The sequence below is a fragment of the Triturus cristatus genome, chromosome 12, assembly GCF_964204655.1.
Source record: "Triturus cristatus chromosome 12, aTriCri1.1, whole genome shotgun sequence".
Classification (NCBI taxonomy): Eukaryota; Metazoa; Chordata; class Amphibia; order Caudata; family Salamandridae; genus Triturus; species Triturus cristatus.
The window spans coordinates 601448018-601466926 of NC_140595.1; the positions used below are offsets into that span (position 1 = coordinate 601448018).

The window sequence follows — 18909 nt, forward strand, 5'->3', positions numbered from 1 at the left end:
CTACATTAGCCCTATAAAGCATGCCATTTTCCCATTTATTTTGTAGCCACAACTTTCTTTACTCTATTAATTTAGTGGGCAATATTTGACAACTTTTTTGGCCCTTTTTACTTCCACAATATTGTTACTTTAAACCCAACATTTATCGTTACAATACAAATGTATCTATCTTATTCGACTTCACATATAATGTGCAATGTGGTGCATCTAAACAAAAGGCAAACTTCCAGATGTGCCCAGTACTCAAGGTTTACACTGTTAAATCGTTTTTCACATTGTTGTAAAAGTTACTTACCTTTGGTAACATGATATCTGTTAGAGACACAGTCTAGCTGCAGATTCGTAAACTTTTGAATTCTCCCCAAGCATCAGGCTGGATCAAGACATTTTTCAGCAGTACCTCTACGCGCCGGGGGACAGATTTGTATGGTTCCGTGATGACGTCGACTTCGTGATGACCTCAGTGGAGCCATACAAGTTCCTCCAGCGTGTGGACGTCAGTTGGTTCTGTAAAACCTTCAGCGATATTATTCGGAGCCACCATAGAAACTGGTTGTGGAAACTGTGGCAAAAAAGATCAAAAATATTTGATACATTAATAAAGAAGAAAAATCAAATGGTATGTTAATACCAGACATGGATTTTAAAGAAACCCCCAACAAAATCAACAAAACACAGGGCTACATGAAACCCTGTGCCCTGGTGATTAACCCCTATGTTAGGGAAGAAAACTATACACTCTATAGACCATTCATCAATAGTATTGAATGGCATGGTAATATAAAAAAAAACAAAACACCACCAAACTGATTGTAGAAACATACCACTACGTGACATATTGATAGTGCCAATCCAAGGTATGATACCAAACAAAGACTTTCAAAGAAAAGAACATATAAATGAATACTGTCCACTGGTGTCTAATCCAGTGTGATAGTGAAAACACAAACACACCCCCTACCAACCACACACATTTGGGAATGGATAGTATGGCAACATCTTAACAAAAGCTATGTGGCCAGGCCAAGTGGTCGGTTGATTCCCAACATAAGTTAAGAATGTGATACCAGTATATAAAACCAGTGCTTAAAAAAGGGTATAGCCCTTTCCTCATAGGTCATTCGCAGAGGATGGGCAGGGAGTTAATTAATCTGTGGCTAGACTGCGTCTCTACCAGATATCATGTTACCAAAAGGAAGAAACTTTTACATCTTATTAACATATCTAGCCGCAGATTCCTTTACTTTTTAATTAAATACCATAGGTACACCCCACTGGCGGAGGGTCTGCAAACTAATCCTACAAAAGGTCTGAAAGAGAACAAATCGGTCATAACCAACAACCGATCAAATGTACATAGGAATAGCAGAACAAGAGCTTGACTCTTAATAGAATCCATGATCACTGTCACAGAAAATATAAAAATTAACCTTATAGGCCAGAGAGAATCAACCCTTGAGGGAAAAAATCCCTAAAGAACCATCTTTCAGAAAACTCAATGACCAAAAAGGCCCAAACACATGACAAAAGCCATGTAATCTGCCCATGACAAAGACAATCAGAGAAAGAACTGTCCTGATAAAATCCCAAAGAAGGACTTTCAGAACCCATTTCCCCAAAGGAAAGATGAACAAGACCTCCTTGGTATAAATAATTTAGTTTGAACAAAATGAGCAGCCATATTTATCAAATGCACCAAATGTATAATATCTTGCCACAAAGATGTATATCTGGGCATAAATATATATACAAGCATAAATGTTTCAACTACGGCCAAATCTTGCCCTTGTTCGGCCTTCAGTGCCATACTCTGAAAGACTGAACACTACTTTGAGCTGCAGATAAGCTCGAAACTCCAAGGCAAGTGATTGAAACCTCTTTCTTTCCCCCCCCTTTTTTTTGATGACCAAACATGTAAAACACATATGACACAGTCATGTATACTCTGTATACCTAATAACTAACTAGAACCGAAAGACAGTTCCAGAAAGCGTGTTACAATAACTTTGAAAGAGGTAACACACCTATTAGTGCAATTGTCAACAAAAAGCACCCATGTCTGTGATAGAAGACAAATACGAGAGCAAGACAACTATAGATAAACACAGCAGCACATTATATCATGTATACACCGTATACAAAAAGCCACTCAGAAAGACAGGTTTGGCAAAAATACCCAACCCAGTGAAAAAAGGGGGTAGAATGCCACCAACACAACACCTTAGGTGACCTGCCGTAAGAAAAAGCTGCCTGTCAAATGGTATCATAAGGAACTGACACCACAAGAAACAGCAATCATGATTCCTCATGAATTAAAGAATACAGAAAACAAAAAGGACGTACTCTCTAAAAGACAGGAAATGCCAATCAGACAGAACCATGCATATAAAAAATATCATAAGAGGAAGAAAGGTTTCTATAAGTCAAAAATCCTCCTATTATAAAAGTGTCTCCCAAGACTTTTATAGACGATTGGCGGCCTTGTTAAAAACCAAAACGGCCCAACACCTTATAAAATTCTGTCTGATATCCAGGACAACAACCCATCCAGATTAATTTGGTCTTGGGACAAGATGGCCCAACCCAAGCATCACAAACCTTTGGCTGGCAATTTATAGCATCACAATATGGAGCAGGGATAGGAATTGCCTGCAGTTGAGGTAATATTTATGCCTTTACTAGACACTGTTCCTTTAGGGTGAAGGAAGACCTCACAAGCAAAGTAGCATTCAAACCATGCAAACATACACTCTGAGTCAGAGCAATGCTTCAATTGTTGAAGCACCTAATCACTCCAAGAGTAGATCAACGAGTCGCTATACACCAGTCAACAACTGACATAACCATATGCCTCTAAAGAAGCAATGAAGAAAAGAGCCATAAAATGTGCATACTGAACAGCTTCGAAGAAGCGTGTAACAGATCTGTTTCCATACAGGAAGACACCTCTCTTAATAACAGCCTCTTGAGCAGAAAGCCCATCCTCAGAGGCCAGGAAACAAAGGGAGCCTCCCTCAGTCATTTAAAGCAATACACAAAATAAAAAAGCAAAATGGTCCTGAGGTTATAACCACCACTCCTCACCTGCGTACACGTGGTAGTACTGTAACCTAATTAGACATATCCAACGTCCTAATAAGGCTATTCTTTGACCAACAAAAACATATATACCAAGGCTAGCTATAAGCAAAGTACAATTAGACAGAAAATGTAGGACTACAACTCTGAAGTTCTCCGTCTTTCATGGAAACATCTTAACGCCGCATCTGTCTGATCGCCCAAACAATTGGCACTATCAAAAGTTAGATCTGCTAAAGCAGACTGGACAGCCTCAGAGAAACCAGCAAACACCAACCAAGCCCGACGCCATAGTGCCACTGCAGATGCCATGGCCAGACCCACAGAATCCGTTGTATCCATTCCACATCTTATAATAAGCCTAGCAGACTGCTGGCAATCTCTAATCAAGTTGCCTACCTCAGCACGGAGGTTATCCAGAAGAGATGGGAGCATATTCTGTAATTAATTCCATAAGGCATAGGAAAAGCGCCTGAGCACGCAAGATGTGTTGGTGGCTCTCAATGCTGAGATAGCCGAAGCAGATACATGCTTACCACAAGCATCACGACTCCTGGCATCCTCACCCACCGGAGTCTTAGCCGCCCAATAGCATCACCTAGAGCTGTAAGACAACTCTCCTCCACCTGAAATACATTGGCATTGGAAATGGGCTGAAGAAATCAAGGCCCAGTCGATACAGGTGCCACAAAATGAACAATTCCCTCAGTTTGCACAGCCGAATCTGCATCCGACGCCGAATCCACTTCAGCGCCGAAGCTGCGCCATTACGTCGTCGACTGGGGGAGGAGAGGCAACTTTGACCTGAACCGTCAATGTCGGAGTCGTTGATCAAAGACCAGCAACGTAGGCAAAGATCCCAAAGGACAATAAGCATGCGCCAAAGCAATGTCAGTTTATGTCGACAGACGCCGATCCACTGACTCCGATGGCCCAACCGTCACAGAGGACAAATCCTCTGACGGTGCCCCACTCACCCACTTAGGGCCTAGAGGCCCTCCAGAGGGAGATGGTGTTCAAAAGAGGAGGGGTAAGGAATGATATTATTCCCTCATCTGAGCCATTGATGTGCTGGCTCCTGGAAACATGGAGAGATGCGTTGCAAAGTCGTGTACGGCTTCCTCAGCCGTTGTGCGGGAAAAGCCCAGGGAGATGGAGTCTCCACGCGGTAAAGTCAGAGAATGCAGTGACTTCAACCGCACCTTACCTTTTGACTTCCCTGGAGAAAGACGTCCTCCAGACCGGCTACGGCTCCTAGATCGACCCCGCAAACATTCTTCCCGGGACAACGAAGACTGAGGCTGGGAAGCCTCTGAAGATCAGGATACGAGTGCCATCAATTTCAAACGCTGATCCTTCAGCAACTTGGGTTTTAGGTTCTGGCAGGAACCGCAATCTCCAGCGTCGTGGTGCTCACCTAGACACAACATGAAAATTGTTGGAGGGACATATGTCGGCTACAAGACCCAGAAGGTTTGAAGCCTGTCGACATTTGACAAATGCACACTGTTCCACCAACACCAGGTGTTGAAGTAGGTCAAGAAAAAACGACCTGAGGAACCGCTTTTCTGGATCCGCGTTACAGCGCTGAAAAGAAGTAACTGACATCCGCGCACCGGAGGGGACTTATATGGCTTCACTGACATTATGACCGGAGTCGACGTACTGCTGAAAACTTTCTAGATCCAGAATGGCACCTTGGGAGAATTCAAAAGTTAAAGAATCTGAGGCTAGATGCCTCCATCAGATAAAATGTTTCAGGAAGCCATTAAGTGTGTCTTTTTGCAGATTTCCCCGCCCAACACATTACCCATCGTGCTATAACTTAAGTTTAAATACATACATGCATCTGGAGTGTACGTGAATGGATGCACTTCATGAGATCTTCCAGCATTCGTCACAACATAAATTCCCACTGAAACTGGAGAGGTGATTTCCTGGTCTTGATATGGAGGAACTTTCACGACTAGATGATTCTAGAGGTAAAAACATGGTAATTAATGAGTGTTTGAGCAGCATAAATAGGTCAAAATATATCCAACTTGTCCAACTACTAACAAAAATGCTAACACTAAGTAGCTAGCAAAAAGCAAAATATCAACCATATAAACAGTATGATCTTAAATAAAAATGTGTAGACTGCTTTAATTCTACAGATATGGTAGAATGACAATAGAAAGATAACTTAGGCATAAGGACCATCTGTGAGACTTAATATTATGCTGAGGAAATCTTACCAGCTATTGAAGTTGGTCTATATTATATGTTTAGCCACTAGGCTATTTCTGCAAATCCAGAAGGACCACAGAATAACAATCTACATTATTTAAATCAAAACCAACTAAAGAGCACTTTTTGAGACTGAAATCTAAAAAAACTGTTTGGCTTAAGTTGTTCATGTAATAATAAGGTGGTGCTCCTTCAAGGTCTCAAGTTTTTAGCCACGACCGATGCGTTGCACAAACCCCAGTCCTCAGTTCTCTACAAAGCTTAACAAGACATGTCGTAGATTTCTTTGGCACAAAGAGTTGAGAGGAGCGTTTATATACAAGAATATACCTTCATAAGTACAGGCACAAAATGCTATCTTCTCAGTCACGAGATCAACTTTAACTCCGGCCCACAGATATCAATTACACACAAAGAATACTTAGAAAAGAGCTAAGTAGCTTAGAAAAACACATAGGGCCCCACCAGGGGGGGCAAAACCATATACTAAAATAGAGGAATGCGAAATAGTTACCAAAATGGTAAGAGTACCCAAAGTTGGAGAACCCCAGTGGTGCCTCGGTGAAGTGTGGTTAGACTGGGTCAGATGTCCATACAACAACACAGAGTATGTTGTAGTTGGAAAATTCGAGTTCTAGGACCCTTCATAAAGGACCCCGAAGGAACCACTTGGATCAAAGAAGGTTGGAGAGTCACCCCACCCGTGGATACCCAGAAGATATGCATACCTGCACCAGGGAGCCCGGGTGCATAGGAGTGAAGTGGTGTCGGAAACCTCCGCAGACGCCAATGGATGGTCGTGGAAGTTTAGCAGCTACAGCGCCCCATGGACCAGGCCGATTGATCCAGGACAAAAAATTCTTTCGAGAAGAACCTGGAAGCAGGGGGTGTCATGTAGTTCCTATAAATCTATATAGGATCTGCGCGTTTAGGCAACTTAACTGTGGGATTGGTGTCCAGACTGATTCCAGACACCCCCAGAGGGTATGCTCTCCTGTATACCAGCGAGCTCACAGTGCCACTGTAAACTCCTCTTATCAAGGAGAGGATAGTTCCTGGCAACTATCGAACACGACAACCCTGTCCCATCAGGGATTGTGTAAACAGTACAGTACTTTTCAGGTCACTCGTGCTCACTTTGTCTCAGAGAGATACACAGAATAAACGGTGGGGGCGTTTTTCTTTTTTTTTTTCTTTTTTTTTTTAAAGAAACCTTTATTATACAATAAAATACATACAAGGGCCTACAACCACCAAGGCCGGCCGCTACAGAGCCCGAGGGCCCGCAATGCAACGCCACACATTCAAATGAACCAGAGGCGAAGCTCCAGGCAGTCCGTGAGCACATGCAACAGGCCGTGGCTATAGGCCGAGAGCAATCGGGAAAGACAGTTTCATTTTTTGTTAAATACAAAACACACTCAAGGCAATGAGAGTCCGAAATAGCAACATGCGCTACCCAGGACGGGGGACAACGGACAGTGTCTAAAGCAGTTCTTGGCAGGAAGTGGTAGCGGGGGGGCAACGGGGAGACAAAGCGTGGAACACACCTCACACAATCCCGCAGAATGTGGGGCTAGGGGGACAAAGCAATATCGACCTCTAACGGCAGAGGCGGGGTGCAGATATGTCCACGATATAAATTCCATGGACCCCATACCTTAGTCCATTTCCCAGGCTTGCCTCTCGCCACATACACCGTCTTTTCCCTAAACATACACCAGTCCATATTCTCCTTCCATACCGCGACTGTGGGCGGCCTCGGGGAACCCCACAGCTGTGCAATGTTACGCTTAGCCACCATGTACCCCAAAGTCACCCACTGCGTCTGTGTCACATTATAGTCATTCGGTTCCCAGACATTCAACAAACACCTCCTAGCCTCTGGCAACAGAGCAACGTGCGTGACCTCCTCCATTACAGCGTGGATACCGTTCCAAAATCGCACAACCTCCAAACATTCCCATAGGATATGAAGAAAGGTACCCGACAGGCCACATCCACGCTTACACCTTCCATCCGTCGAGTAACCCATACGTAGCAAACCGGGCCCCTTGACATACACTCTGTGGAGGATCTTCAGCTGTACGAATCGTAAGCGGGCCGGGATTGCCACCTCTTTCGGGGAGGCCACCGCCGTTACCCAGTCCTCATCGTCCAGTTCCAAGCCGTCACCCGTCCATGCCTCCCGCAGCCGGAGTAGCAAGTCCACGCGATCATTAATAAGTTTTTTGTAGATCAGAGAGATAGTGCTGTCGGGCACATAGCCATCTAACACTCTATCCTCCAGCGGGGAATATTCGGGGATAGCAGCCACGTCCGGAAAGACCGAACACAGCGCATGGTAGACTTGTGCATACCGAAAGTACTCCCTACCATTTAATTTGTATTCAGTTTTAAGCATTTCAAACGTTTTAAAAGACCCCTTCGCCCAGAGGTCACCCACCTTACATATACCAATCATATCCCATTTCTCAAAGCCTTTCGTTTTCCACAAACAACCCAGCCGCTCGGAGGCATACAACGGCGTCGCCCGAGTCAATCGACCCTTCCACCCCATCGCAGCACTCGCCGCATGCCACACACGCACCGCAACCTGCGTGGGTCCTGTCAACCGTGCATCCGGGGCCACCGAATACAGCGCCCTATTATAATCCCCACCCGGGAGTAGTAATTTATCCATCTCGAAGGCCGGATTCAAGGCGGGACCGTATATCCCGTGGTTCACCACCGCCAATTGAGACGCCCAATAGTATCTTTTAATATCGGGACGGGCGACCCCCGCATCATACAAAGGGAGCGTCAGCTTGGCGAGAGCAATCCGCGGCCGCCGGTCCCAAAACAGTTGGCGCTGAAGACCCTCCACCTCACGGAAATAACGGGCTGGCATGACGTCTAGAGTATTTTGCAAAGCGTACAAGAAGCGAGGTAGCGACATCATTTTAAACAATGCCGCCCGTCCGAGCGGCGAGAGCGGAAGTCGTCGCCACCTCGCGACGTCGGCCTTCAATCGCTGGAGGGGAGGGAGAAGGTTCCGCTCATAGCGGACCGCGGGATCCAGAGAGATAAAGATTCCCAAATATTTGAACCCCAGTGTAGAAATCTGGATAGGGCAATCCCGCGGCAAAAGGGGGGCCTCACCCGCTAGGACGTAAACACATGACTTGGCCCAATTGATGACCAGGCCAGAGTTGCGACCAAAGGAATTCAATACGTCCACCAATACAATTAGCGACTGTCGGGGAGAGGTGAGATACAGAAGGATATCATCCGCGTAGAGGGAGACACGGTCCTCAAACTCCGGCGTCCATCTAATGCCCCGTAGCGACGGCTCCCAACGCAACCAGGCAGCGAGAGGCTCCAAAGAAAGTGCAAAGAGAAGGGGTGATAATGGACAACCCTGCCGCGTACCTCTCCCCAGTGCGAGGGGAGCTGACACCCTACCATTCACCACAACCTGAGCCAGTGGGTCAGCATATAGTAATTTTACCCAACCAATAAACTCAGGGCCGAACCCGAATTTCGCCAACACGGCCCAAATATACGGCCACTCCAAAGTGTCGAACGCCATAGTAGCGTCTAAAGATGCCAAGATGGCCGGCTCACGTATGAACTCCGCTCTAGCGAGCACGCCGTGCAACCGCCTCAAATTCAGGGCGGTATTCCGATGGGGTATAAAACCGGACTGATCCTGATGTATCAAGTCGCCCACGACCCGGGCCAGCCGATTAGCCAATACCTTGGCCAGAATTTTGGGTTCTGCATTCAACAGCGAAATGGGCCTATAGGAAGCGCAGCGATCTCGCGGCTTCCCCTCTTTATGTATCACAACTATGGTGGCGAGACGTTGGTCAGGGGGGAGGAAGCCCGCCGCACGTGCCGCGAAAAACATGTCCCGAAGATACGGCGCCATCTTATCGGGATGCAACTTATATAGTTCAATGGGAAGACCATTAGGACCCACAGCCTTACCAGACGCGATCGAGCGAGTGGCCAAAGCGATCTCATCTGACGACAACTTCGCCTCCATCAATATTGCATCAGCCTCCGATAGGGTTGGCAATGCAATATCTCTAAGCAACAGATGAGAATCCTCCTCCGAACGCACAGAAACCGGAGAGTATACCCCGCGGAAATAATCTGCGAAGCAGTCTACAATCTCCACAGGGTCAGTCACACGCACTCCATCCATTCTCTCCACAACGGGCACCACCCTGCTCGCTCTCTCCTTCTTATCCAACCAAGCAATCAACTTTCCAGCCTTATCCCCCACATCATACAATCGTCCTTGCTGCTCTCTACTCATCTCTTTAGCGGCATCCGTGACTAGCGCTCTATAATCTGATTGTTTGAGGCCGAGAACGTGCAATTTCTCATCAGTAACACCCCGTTCCAAGTCCTCCACCATTTCAGCTATTTCAGTTTCCAGGCGAACCACCTCTGCTCTCCCGCACCTCTTAGCATGGGAAATAAGTGACAAGGCCTGCCGGGGCGTTTTTCAATAAGCATTTATTGAACCAGCATCATTCTAGTTTAAAATAGGTGTGGTGAAACAACCATAAGACAGAAACAGATATAAATGATTATAAGCACCAACACAGTAAATGGATGGTAGATTTCTACCATAGTGTTAAAATAATGAGTATATGCAAGCATATAAATACATGGCAGTGATAATGCGTACTCCTACAATGCAACCTTAACTTGATGTACCTAAGTGTACTTAGCATGTATGTAGGTGTAGAGCCAAGAATCCCCCTAGGATGTAGCCAACCCCATTACCTGGTGTGAGAGCATAAAGGACCCCGTCTTGGTCTCGAGATGGACACCCCACGAGGGAGGTCAGACCACTGCGTGCTGGAGTTTCTGCGTGCAGGAACCTCAGCATCTCGCGTAAGCATGAAAGTCTTTCTCCTCTGCCTGCCCCAGCAGAGATATTGTGTTTATTATACCCATGAGAAACCCTCACAGGTTCTACCTTGCTGTGTCATGTCGGCCGAGGATGACGAAAGGGATGTCCCTTATACATAGTTAGTATGTAGAAGAAGGTAATCCTGCTGTGATTCTGAGAATCGTCATGCATAATTAATGAGGCTAGTTTTCAGGGAAAACCACACAATATTTTACGCAGCACCTAACTAGGTAAAAGGCCAATACCAAAAAACAGTATGTAGTACAATGGCAGTGAAAATATAGGTGAAAGGTTAGGTGACTACCCAGGTGTATATTGGGGTACATTACAAAACATAACAGGGGGCAGAGTCCAAACCACCCATAGGTGACCAGGAGGCAAAGGAGCACGAAACCAGCCCTGGTTGAGGTTCTTGTGTACCACGGAGAAGAAGAAACAGCAGCTGCGAAGACCAGGGGATGTTGCAGAAGCCCAGGATCCTTTCACGAGCTGTTCCATGTCGAACGACGAGTGCAGGAAGGTCAGTGGCCAGCAGGTACACAACAAGCCTTGGTAAATGCAAACAGTTCACAGGAGAAGATACTTGGTTGTAGACCAGCAAGGTTTGTGGGACTTACCTAGCAGGGTAAGTCAGAGGCAGCTCTCAGCATGCAGGAGAATCAGCAGGAATCGTTGAAGCCCCCTCAAGGACCCTATGGCAGCAGGCACAGGTGGTCGCAAGGAAGCTCCAGCGGCACACAGAAGAGGGCCCACAGTATAGAGGATGTAGGCAGGATGACAGGTTTGGAGGTGTGCAATACCAGGGGTAGGGGCTACTTGGAGCTTGAAGATCTTCGGTGGAAGGAGACAACAAGCCTTGGAGACGCCAAACATACGCAGTGCACAGGGAGGCGGTCTAGGTTCACTGGAAACGGGATTTAAGTTCTCTGCAAGTTGGGAGAGACTGGTCATGTCTCTAGAGAACCAAAAAAACACCACCTGTGTTGCAAAGCCGGGCGATGTCTGTGGGACAACAGGATGAGCAAACTGGTCGCCAGTGTCGAAGTGCCTGCAGAAGCAGGGAAGTGACTCCTTCACTTCAAGGGAGATCCCTCAAGTCTAGGATGCAGGCTGAGTCCTTGGTGACTCAGGGAATGCACGGCCACAGAGTTGCAGATCTTTCAAGAAGCACAGGGAGGAAGGTGCAGCAAGATTCTTCCTACTGGGAGAAGTCTTGTTGTGGGTCCTGGCTTAAAGAACAGCAGAATTACAGTATCCACCAGCAGAAGAGTCTCTGAACAATCTTAGGCGACAAGCAATCGGTTCCAGAAGTTGGTGTAGTGAAGCATCTAAAGGCTAACCCTCAGGGGAGCCCTTAATTAAGCCTAAAAAGGGGAGGCTCAGATGTCCTAGACAGTTGGATGATCCCACAGGCCAAGATTCAACAAGGCAGAATCAAGTGGTCACCTGGAGGAGCTCTGGGGCACCTCCCTTGGGAGGAGCGGGACAGGGGGGTGGTCACTTCCCTGTCCTTTGTGTAGTTTTTGTGCAAGAGCGGGGGCCGAGGGCTACTGAACTGGGCAAAACTGGTTTATGCCCAAAGGGCATCAATTGTGCCCTTCAATGAAGTCAGGTGGCGCTCGGAAGTGACCCCACGCTACCCAATTCTGAAGGAGACGTGGTCACACCTCTCCTTTGCAGGAAAGCCTTTGTTCAGGCTTCCCTGCCCAAATGTGAAGCTCATCAGCTGGGGGGGGGGGGGGGGGGGGGGGGGGGACTGTTGGGGTTGGCAGCAGCGTGGGCTGGCACTCAGACCCTGCAAGGCTACACAAGTAGTTATTGGGGGGGTCCTGTAAGGAGCCACCCCATTACATGATGTCATGCAACTAACACTGGAATCGGTGTAGTTGCATGATTCCAACATGTTTGATACCAAACATGAGCAGGTTCGGGGCAGCCATTACGTAGTTAGACACCTCGACTTGCCAGTGTCCACTACATACCTTATAATGGCTGTACCACACTTACAAAGCACAGAAAATGGAGTCTGGGGTTTGTAGGGGCACATCCGCTCGTGCAGGGGTGCCTGCACACTTAGAGCCATGCACCCTGCTCTTGTATTAAAAGGCCTACCTTAGGGGTGACTTGTAGGTTTTATGTACACTACCTGGATATAACGGAAACCTCATATCTTAAGTGAAGCGTGCATGCACCCGGTCACGCAGACTGCAATGGCAGCTCTGCACACACAGTTTGCATGGCCTCCTATGGGTGGCTTAATACATGCTACAGTCCATAGGAGACTCCTGGAGTACCAACGCCCTGGGTACCTCAGAACCATATCCTGGAGGCTCATAATGGTACCCCAGTATCAAAATTGTGGGGTGTACAAAGCCTTCATCAGCAAATTTAGAGGAGAGAGCACGGTCACTGGGGTCCTGGTAAGCAGGATCCCAGGGAACTACAGTCAAAACACAATTACATCAGGCAAAACTTTGGGGTATCTATGCCAGAAAGATCCTACTTTCCTACACAAGAAATCCCTCCAATAAAGAGAAATGGAGGCAAAATAAAATAGCTTGGCTTCTCACTTGAAATTATACCATTGCATCCAAGTTCAGGCAGCTGTGCTTGAAGAAAGTTAACCACTGATCTCTAAGTGGCAAAAAGACAAATTGCACAGCCTAGACTCAATGGATTTTTTTTTGTAAACAGATTTTATTTGTTTGGTACACTCTGTAGCACATCAGTACAATGGAGCCTTACACGTCGACTCCTAAGTCGTTTCACAACACATATATAAGATCAAGGCATGACAATGATACAATCTTAAAATTGAACTGAAAACTGTTCCCTTCCCTCCCCCCTATGTGTCCGTACCATGAAGCATGAAAGGGGTTGATTTGTGATGTTATCAGCATATCTCCCTCTTGATTGAAAAGGGTTGGGCAGTAACAGACAAACGTATCCGTATTCTGGGCTTTGAAAGGTCTACGCATCAGGCTTAAGAAGTAGGGGAATGCACTTTCTAGGGGGAGTTCATGGGGACCCCGCAGGTGATCCCTCAGGCGTGTCCTGCTCGGGGTTGGCAAGGCCCTCTACCAGAGCCAAACAGGCCACCTCTCTGTTCAACATCCCCCTCCTAGCCTCTCACAGCCTGCCCACTTCAGCATTTCCCTCTTCCAGACATGTAGGCGGGGAGTCCCCATTGCCTTCCAATTCCCCGCTATCTAGTTCAGCAAGGACAAATGCAAGGTCTTGAAATCTGCTGGTTTCTTTAGTCTTCGATGTGTGGAGAAACCACCCAATAAACAGTGGCCTGGGGTATGTGGGATCACCCTCTCGCTAGTCCCCTCAACTGCATAAAAGACTCCTTCCCAAAACTCATGGAGTCTTGGGCAGGCCCAAAACATATGAAGCATGTGTGCCCCTATCTCTCCGCAGTGAGGGCAGGCCGAATCGGCAATCTGAGAGTATCTGCCTATGCGCTCTGGGGTGAGGTAGGACCTATGCAGGACAGAATTAATGAGCTTCAAGCGCCGATTTCTGGAAACCTCTAGCTAGAATGATGTCCCACTCCTTTATTGTGATCGGGGTGTCCAAATCTGCCTCCCACTTCTCCAATGGGCATTGCTGGTCTGCATTCAGTGCTCTATACAGACAAGAGAATGATTTCACGGTGCCCGCAGAGAGAGCCATGTACTAACAGCTCTGTTGTGATGGGGGTCAAGTAGTTCCCATACGTCCGTGCTTGCATATTGCTGTCATGAGTGCTCTATGTAGTAAGAAGTGACCCCGAGGTAGGTCAAACTCCTTGTGAAATTCCTCAATGGGAATAATTCTGTGTCCCTGTAAAGATCTCCCATCTATGTCACCCCAGCCTCAACCCAAACGTCAAGATCTCTCCAGTTGCCCCCATGTGGGAGTGCTCTCAACATGTCCAATGGCAAGTCAGGGGAATAGGAGTCCTAACTACCATTTTCTGTAACCCTTGGCGCCAGCACTTAGCCTGTACTTTAAAGTCGCATGAATACTCCCTAGTCGGTCTGCGCACCCAAAGGTACATCCGCAAGAGATCAAGTAGCGGCAGTACAAGTGGACTAGGGGCTTCGTCTGATCTCTGCGCCATTCTCAGACCATCCACTGCAACTGAGCCGTGATAAAGTAGGACTCAAAGCCAGGAACTGTTGTTTGTATCACTGTTAGTGCTACTCTGCACCGTCCCGACCCCCAAAATAAATGTCCGAATCAGGGAATCTCACTCCCTGAAAAATGCGGTCGGAACTCTCAGCTGAAGTGTGCCAAGATAATACAAAAGCCAAGGGAGCGACACCATTTTAAGGAGTGTTATCCTGCCAACTACTGAGAGTGGCAGAGTCCGCCAGATGGATGTTCTCATTGATCGGACAGCTCGCTCTAGGCTTCCCTCGAAGAGGTCAGTTCAAGCATGATATTTTCGGGCCCCCAGAATGGGTAAGCACCTAGTTTCTCATTGTAGCAGAGCCAGGCCAGTCAGGGGACAGCCAGTCGGGGGACGCCCAGTCCTTAGCACGGGGAAGAGCCTGGACTTCTGCCAGCTTACCTTCAGTCCACAGAAGGAAATGAACTCCTCTATCAGAGAGCGGGCTCCTGTCAGATTCTCCTCTCCATCTTTCAGGAAAAGTAGCAGATCCTCAGTGTAAAGCGCGATTTGATGTCTAATATCACCTATGCTCAGCCTCCTATAGAATTGGCCAGACCTGGCCGCAGCAGCCAATGGCTCCATAGCAATAGCAAACAGAAGGGAGAGAGAGGGCATCCCTGTCTAGTTAATCGTTCCACTACCCAATCCTCCGAGAAAAGATTCCCGGTACGCACCCTAGAAGTAGGTCTAGCCTATAGTAACTGGGTCCATTTGATGAATCCTCCGCCCAATCCCATGCACGCCATAACTCCATATAAATATTACCACTCCAGGCTATCAAATACCTTTTTTATGTCCACTGTGAAGAATGCTGCATCCCCCTGAGCAGTCTGTCCTGCCTCTATGATGTTTAGTAACCGCAGAATAGTCTCTGCCATGTTACGTCCCAAGATAAATCCCGCCTGGCCTACGTACGTCAGTTAAGTCATGAAGGGCAACAGTTGGGTGGCCAAAATCTTACTCAGGATATTGTAGTCTATATTAAGCATCGACAGCAGACGGTAGGCCGACCTGTCATGTGCAGGTTTACCCGGTTTCAAAATGAGATCTATTACGGCCTCTCTGGTAGGTAGTGGCCGGCAAAAGGCTAGCCTCTTTCGCTGCTGCATACAGGGCTACCAGGCGAGCAGTTGGCTCAGAGGAGTACGCCGTATATAACTCTACCCGAATCCTGTCCCTGCCTGGGGTTTTATTGCACGCCATATGTTTAAGGGCAGTGACAATCTCTTGTGAAGCGATGTCCCCTCCGAGGTTTCCTGCTTTCTCTGCCGTAATTTGCAGCAACGGCAATATCTCTAGATATGCCCACGTCTCCTCCAGGTCACGTGAGGGGGAGCTAGCATACAATTTTGAGTAGTAGCCCGCAACTATGTTATTTATCCCCTCCTGCGAGTTCTAGTGCCCTCCTCGTCTTCTAGTTCCACTATTGTTGAGCCACGTTTATCTGGGTTAGATAGCCACGCCAATAGGGAGCCAGATTTATGCTGCTCAGCTTGTGTCTTGTCAGTGTACTGCTTGTAATCAAAGCATCGTAGTCATTTTACCTGTGCCGCCACAGCTTCTCTGGCTGCCATAAGTTCAGGTTGGTACCCTGGGTGGCCCGGACGTCTGGGCTTCGCGTCTCTCAGGAGCCCCTCAGCAGTTTCAACATAGCCCAACAGAGAATTTCGGATCCCTTTCGATTCCGCTCCGGGAGTCAATAAGTCCCCATTGTTGTTGCCAGTCCCTAAACATCTTAGCCGTGCGGACAGTCTGGGAGTCATACAGTGGAGGGTGCGACCGATCTAGCAGTGTGTCAGACACACAGTTAGTCTCCCCCCAATCAAAATCCCAATAGTTAAAAATCGGGCCAATCGTTGAGATAAATTCACAAAACACCCACTCTGATCTACATTTGGGGCATATATGTTCTCAATAGTCACCTCCCGGCCCTCTAGGCATCCCCGCACCACCATAAATCTACCCTCAGTGTGTCAATTGGTTGGAAAGGGAACCCCAGCCCAAATCCAGATAAGGACTCTCCTGGCATAAGCGCAATATGTAGTGTAGTATGTCTGACCCCTCCATTGTTGCCTTAATGCTAGTCCCTCTTTGTCCGTGAGATGTGCCTTCTGTAGGAGCGCTATGTGCATGCTCCTCCTGTTTAGATAAGAAAACACTTTGTATCGCCCAGATGTTCCATGGTAAGCATTTATAAGCTAAATGATCTGTCATATTTGCCTCTAAGGGAATAAAGGACTACACCTTGCCCTTCAGTCATGCTCAGGGTAAATCCATTGGTTCGAATTGTACGACTGACTCATCAATCCCCAATACAAAGGACAAAAACTAAAACCCCAACTCCCCTACCCCAGGACAAGTAGACTAACGCCACCCATTCAAACCGCAATATAAACCAACAACAGTTGTGGAAGGTCATCCACGCCACTGAGTAGTGAAATGAGTTCCTCAGCTAATGTAATCACCATCCAGATTATTTACCTAATGGTGAAGGAGTCGCCCATAATATAACTCTCCATGCGTGGCATAAGTGTCCCTCAGAAGAAATAGTACTACAATCAAATCCATAAACCCCCTGCCCATTACCAGTATACCAAGATTCTCACATGATGTCATCCGCTGTTCTCTGTGTCACCTTGGACATCTTCAGTCTCTTGGGTGGGAGGGCTCTTTCTCTGCGATCCCAGGTTCGGCTGTCGTCTGCTCAGCTGGGCCATGACTTCCATCGCCTTCTATCATCCAAGCTGCACCTGAAAAGGGGTGGCCATGCTCCGCTGCAGCCTCTTGCAACGGGAATTAAATAGAAGCTGGCGCAGCTGTCCATCATCTGTGTTGACTCTCGGTCCGCTCCGACTCACCAGCTACCTCTTGACGGGTGTAAAAAACTGTGCGCCCTCTGGGGTCACCATCCACAGCTTCGTCTAGAACAGAATCGCAAGTTTGAATTCCAGTTGCCGTAGTTTCCTTTTAGTTTCCTGATATGATGCTCCCCATCACTGGATCTCTCTGGAAAAATTTGCACCACAGCATTGTCAACTCTGAGTTCTTCCCTCTTTCGTGCTTGCGTTAAAATACAGTCATGGTCTTTATCATACATGAGCTCATCCCAGAGCAAAGAATGACAGAACTTCAGGAGCTCCCTCTGTGCGCAGCCAGTTGTCCATATAGCTCACCACGTCGGCGCCTTCTATTTTCTCAGGGAGACCCACCACTCAAATGTTGTTGCGGCGAGAGCGATTTTCAGCATCGTCGGCTCTGGTTTCTGATGTACGAACCTTGGCCTCTACCACTTTTAGCTGTTCCTGCAGCACCTCTATGGCTGGAGGGAGGTCTCCCAGCAACCGCTCATTTGCAGTGAATCTCTCTGCCAGGTGCTTATGGTCATCTCGCAGGAGGTTCAATCTGTGGCAATGCTATAAATCTTTAATTCTAGCACCTCACGGGAGGCAGTTATGGCTTAGAGTAGGTCTTGTAGCGTGAGGCCGTAAGCAGTTCCCATCGACGAGGGTGCATTCTTCTCACCAGGCGGCAAGATATTACCCTCTTCTGGGTCCTGCTCCTTTCTTCGGGAGGGTTTGCCCGTTGTTCGCTGTATCATAGCAGAACTAGGATCCCACAGTACTGTCCAGTCCTTCTCTGAACTAGTTCTTCTATCCGTGGATCGGGGACAGTCTCGGCCTGTCCCTACCGTTTACCTGGGGTGTTAGGTAGGCAGAGCAGCAGGTTCGAGCCGGCATAGCAGCAACCTCTCCAAGCCGCAGGAGCAACCACAAAAGGCTAACAAAATTAAAAGATCGCAGAGCAAGGAGGGCCAATGTCACAGACCTAGAGGGGTGAGGTACTCCCGTACCAAGGTCTGCTCTTCATCCAGGATCAAAGGGTGGCAAGAGGGTCCCCAGGTATGGCCACCAAGTATATCCTCTTTATGCAGGGCACAGTCAGCTTGCCCACTACTCTTGGTGTATATATTTACTATCATTCTAGCCCACCCAGTGTGAGGATAACGCCCTCAATGTAGGCTCATCATCACAGTTCACCTCTCCGCCACAAGTTGTGATCGCCCTAGGCCATCTGTGCATCCATCAATTCAGCTCAGCGCACTTTGTCTCCAAGCCTGGACTTTACTGCTATAGCTACAGCAGACATTTTACCTTTCACTTAAGTGTGGGAAAGAGGACAATTGTTCTTCTGATAAGACGTGTACAGGATCGTATTCTACTAGATATAATCAGCTTAGGCTCTCTTCCAGCTCGAGTAGTTCCTTATAACTAAGATAATATTTTGGTTATTTTGTACTGTTGTCTAGTTGATTTAATTGCTGCAAATCAAGTTTCCAACATGCAAGGGAAGCTTAGGTTGATAGTTAAGGATTCGTAAAAACACAGGCACACCCACTACATAGTTTTACTGGATGTCTGATATTACCTGAGGGAGGAAAGAAAGAAAGAACATGAAGGACAATGTTCTCAAGAAAAAACAAAACATAGTGGGTGATCAATAGAAAAAACTAAATTTTAGTAACAATTCA

General features: G+C 47.3%; 1 protein-coding gene across 1 annotated transcript in view; it reads right to left on the bottom strand.

Annotated features, from left to right (window-relative positions):
- NFAT5 (nuclear factor of activated T cells 5) overlaps window positions 1-18909 on the bottom strand; it is a 796538-nt gene that overhangs the window by 284523 nt on the left and 493106 nt on the right. The window contains 1 exon segment of the mRNA XM_085638738.1: window positions 4922-5054. Coding sequence (XP_085494864.1) covers window positions 4922-5054 — 133 coding nt within the window.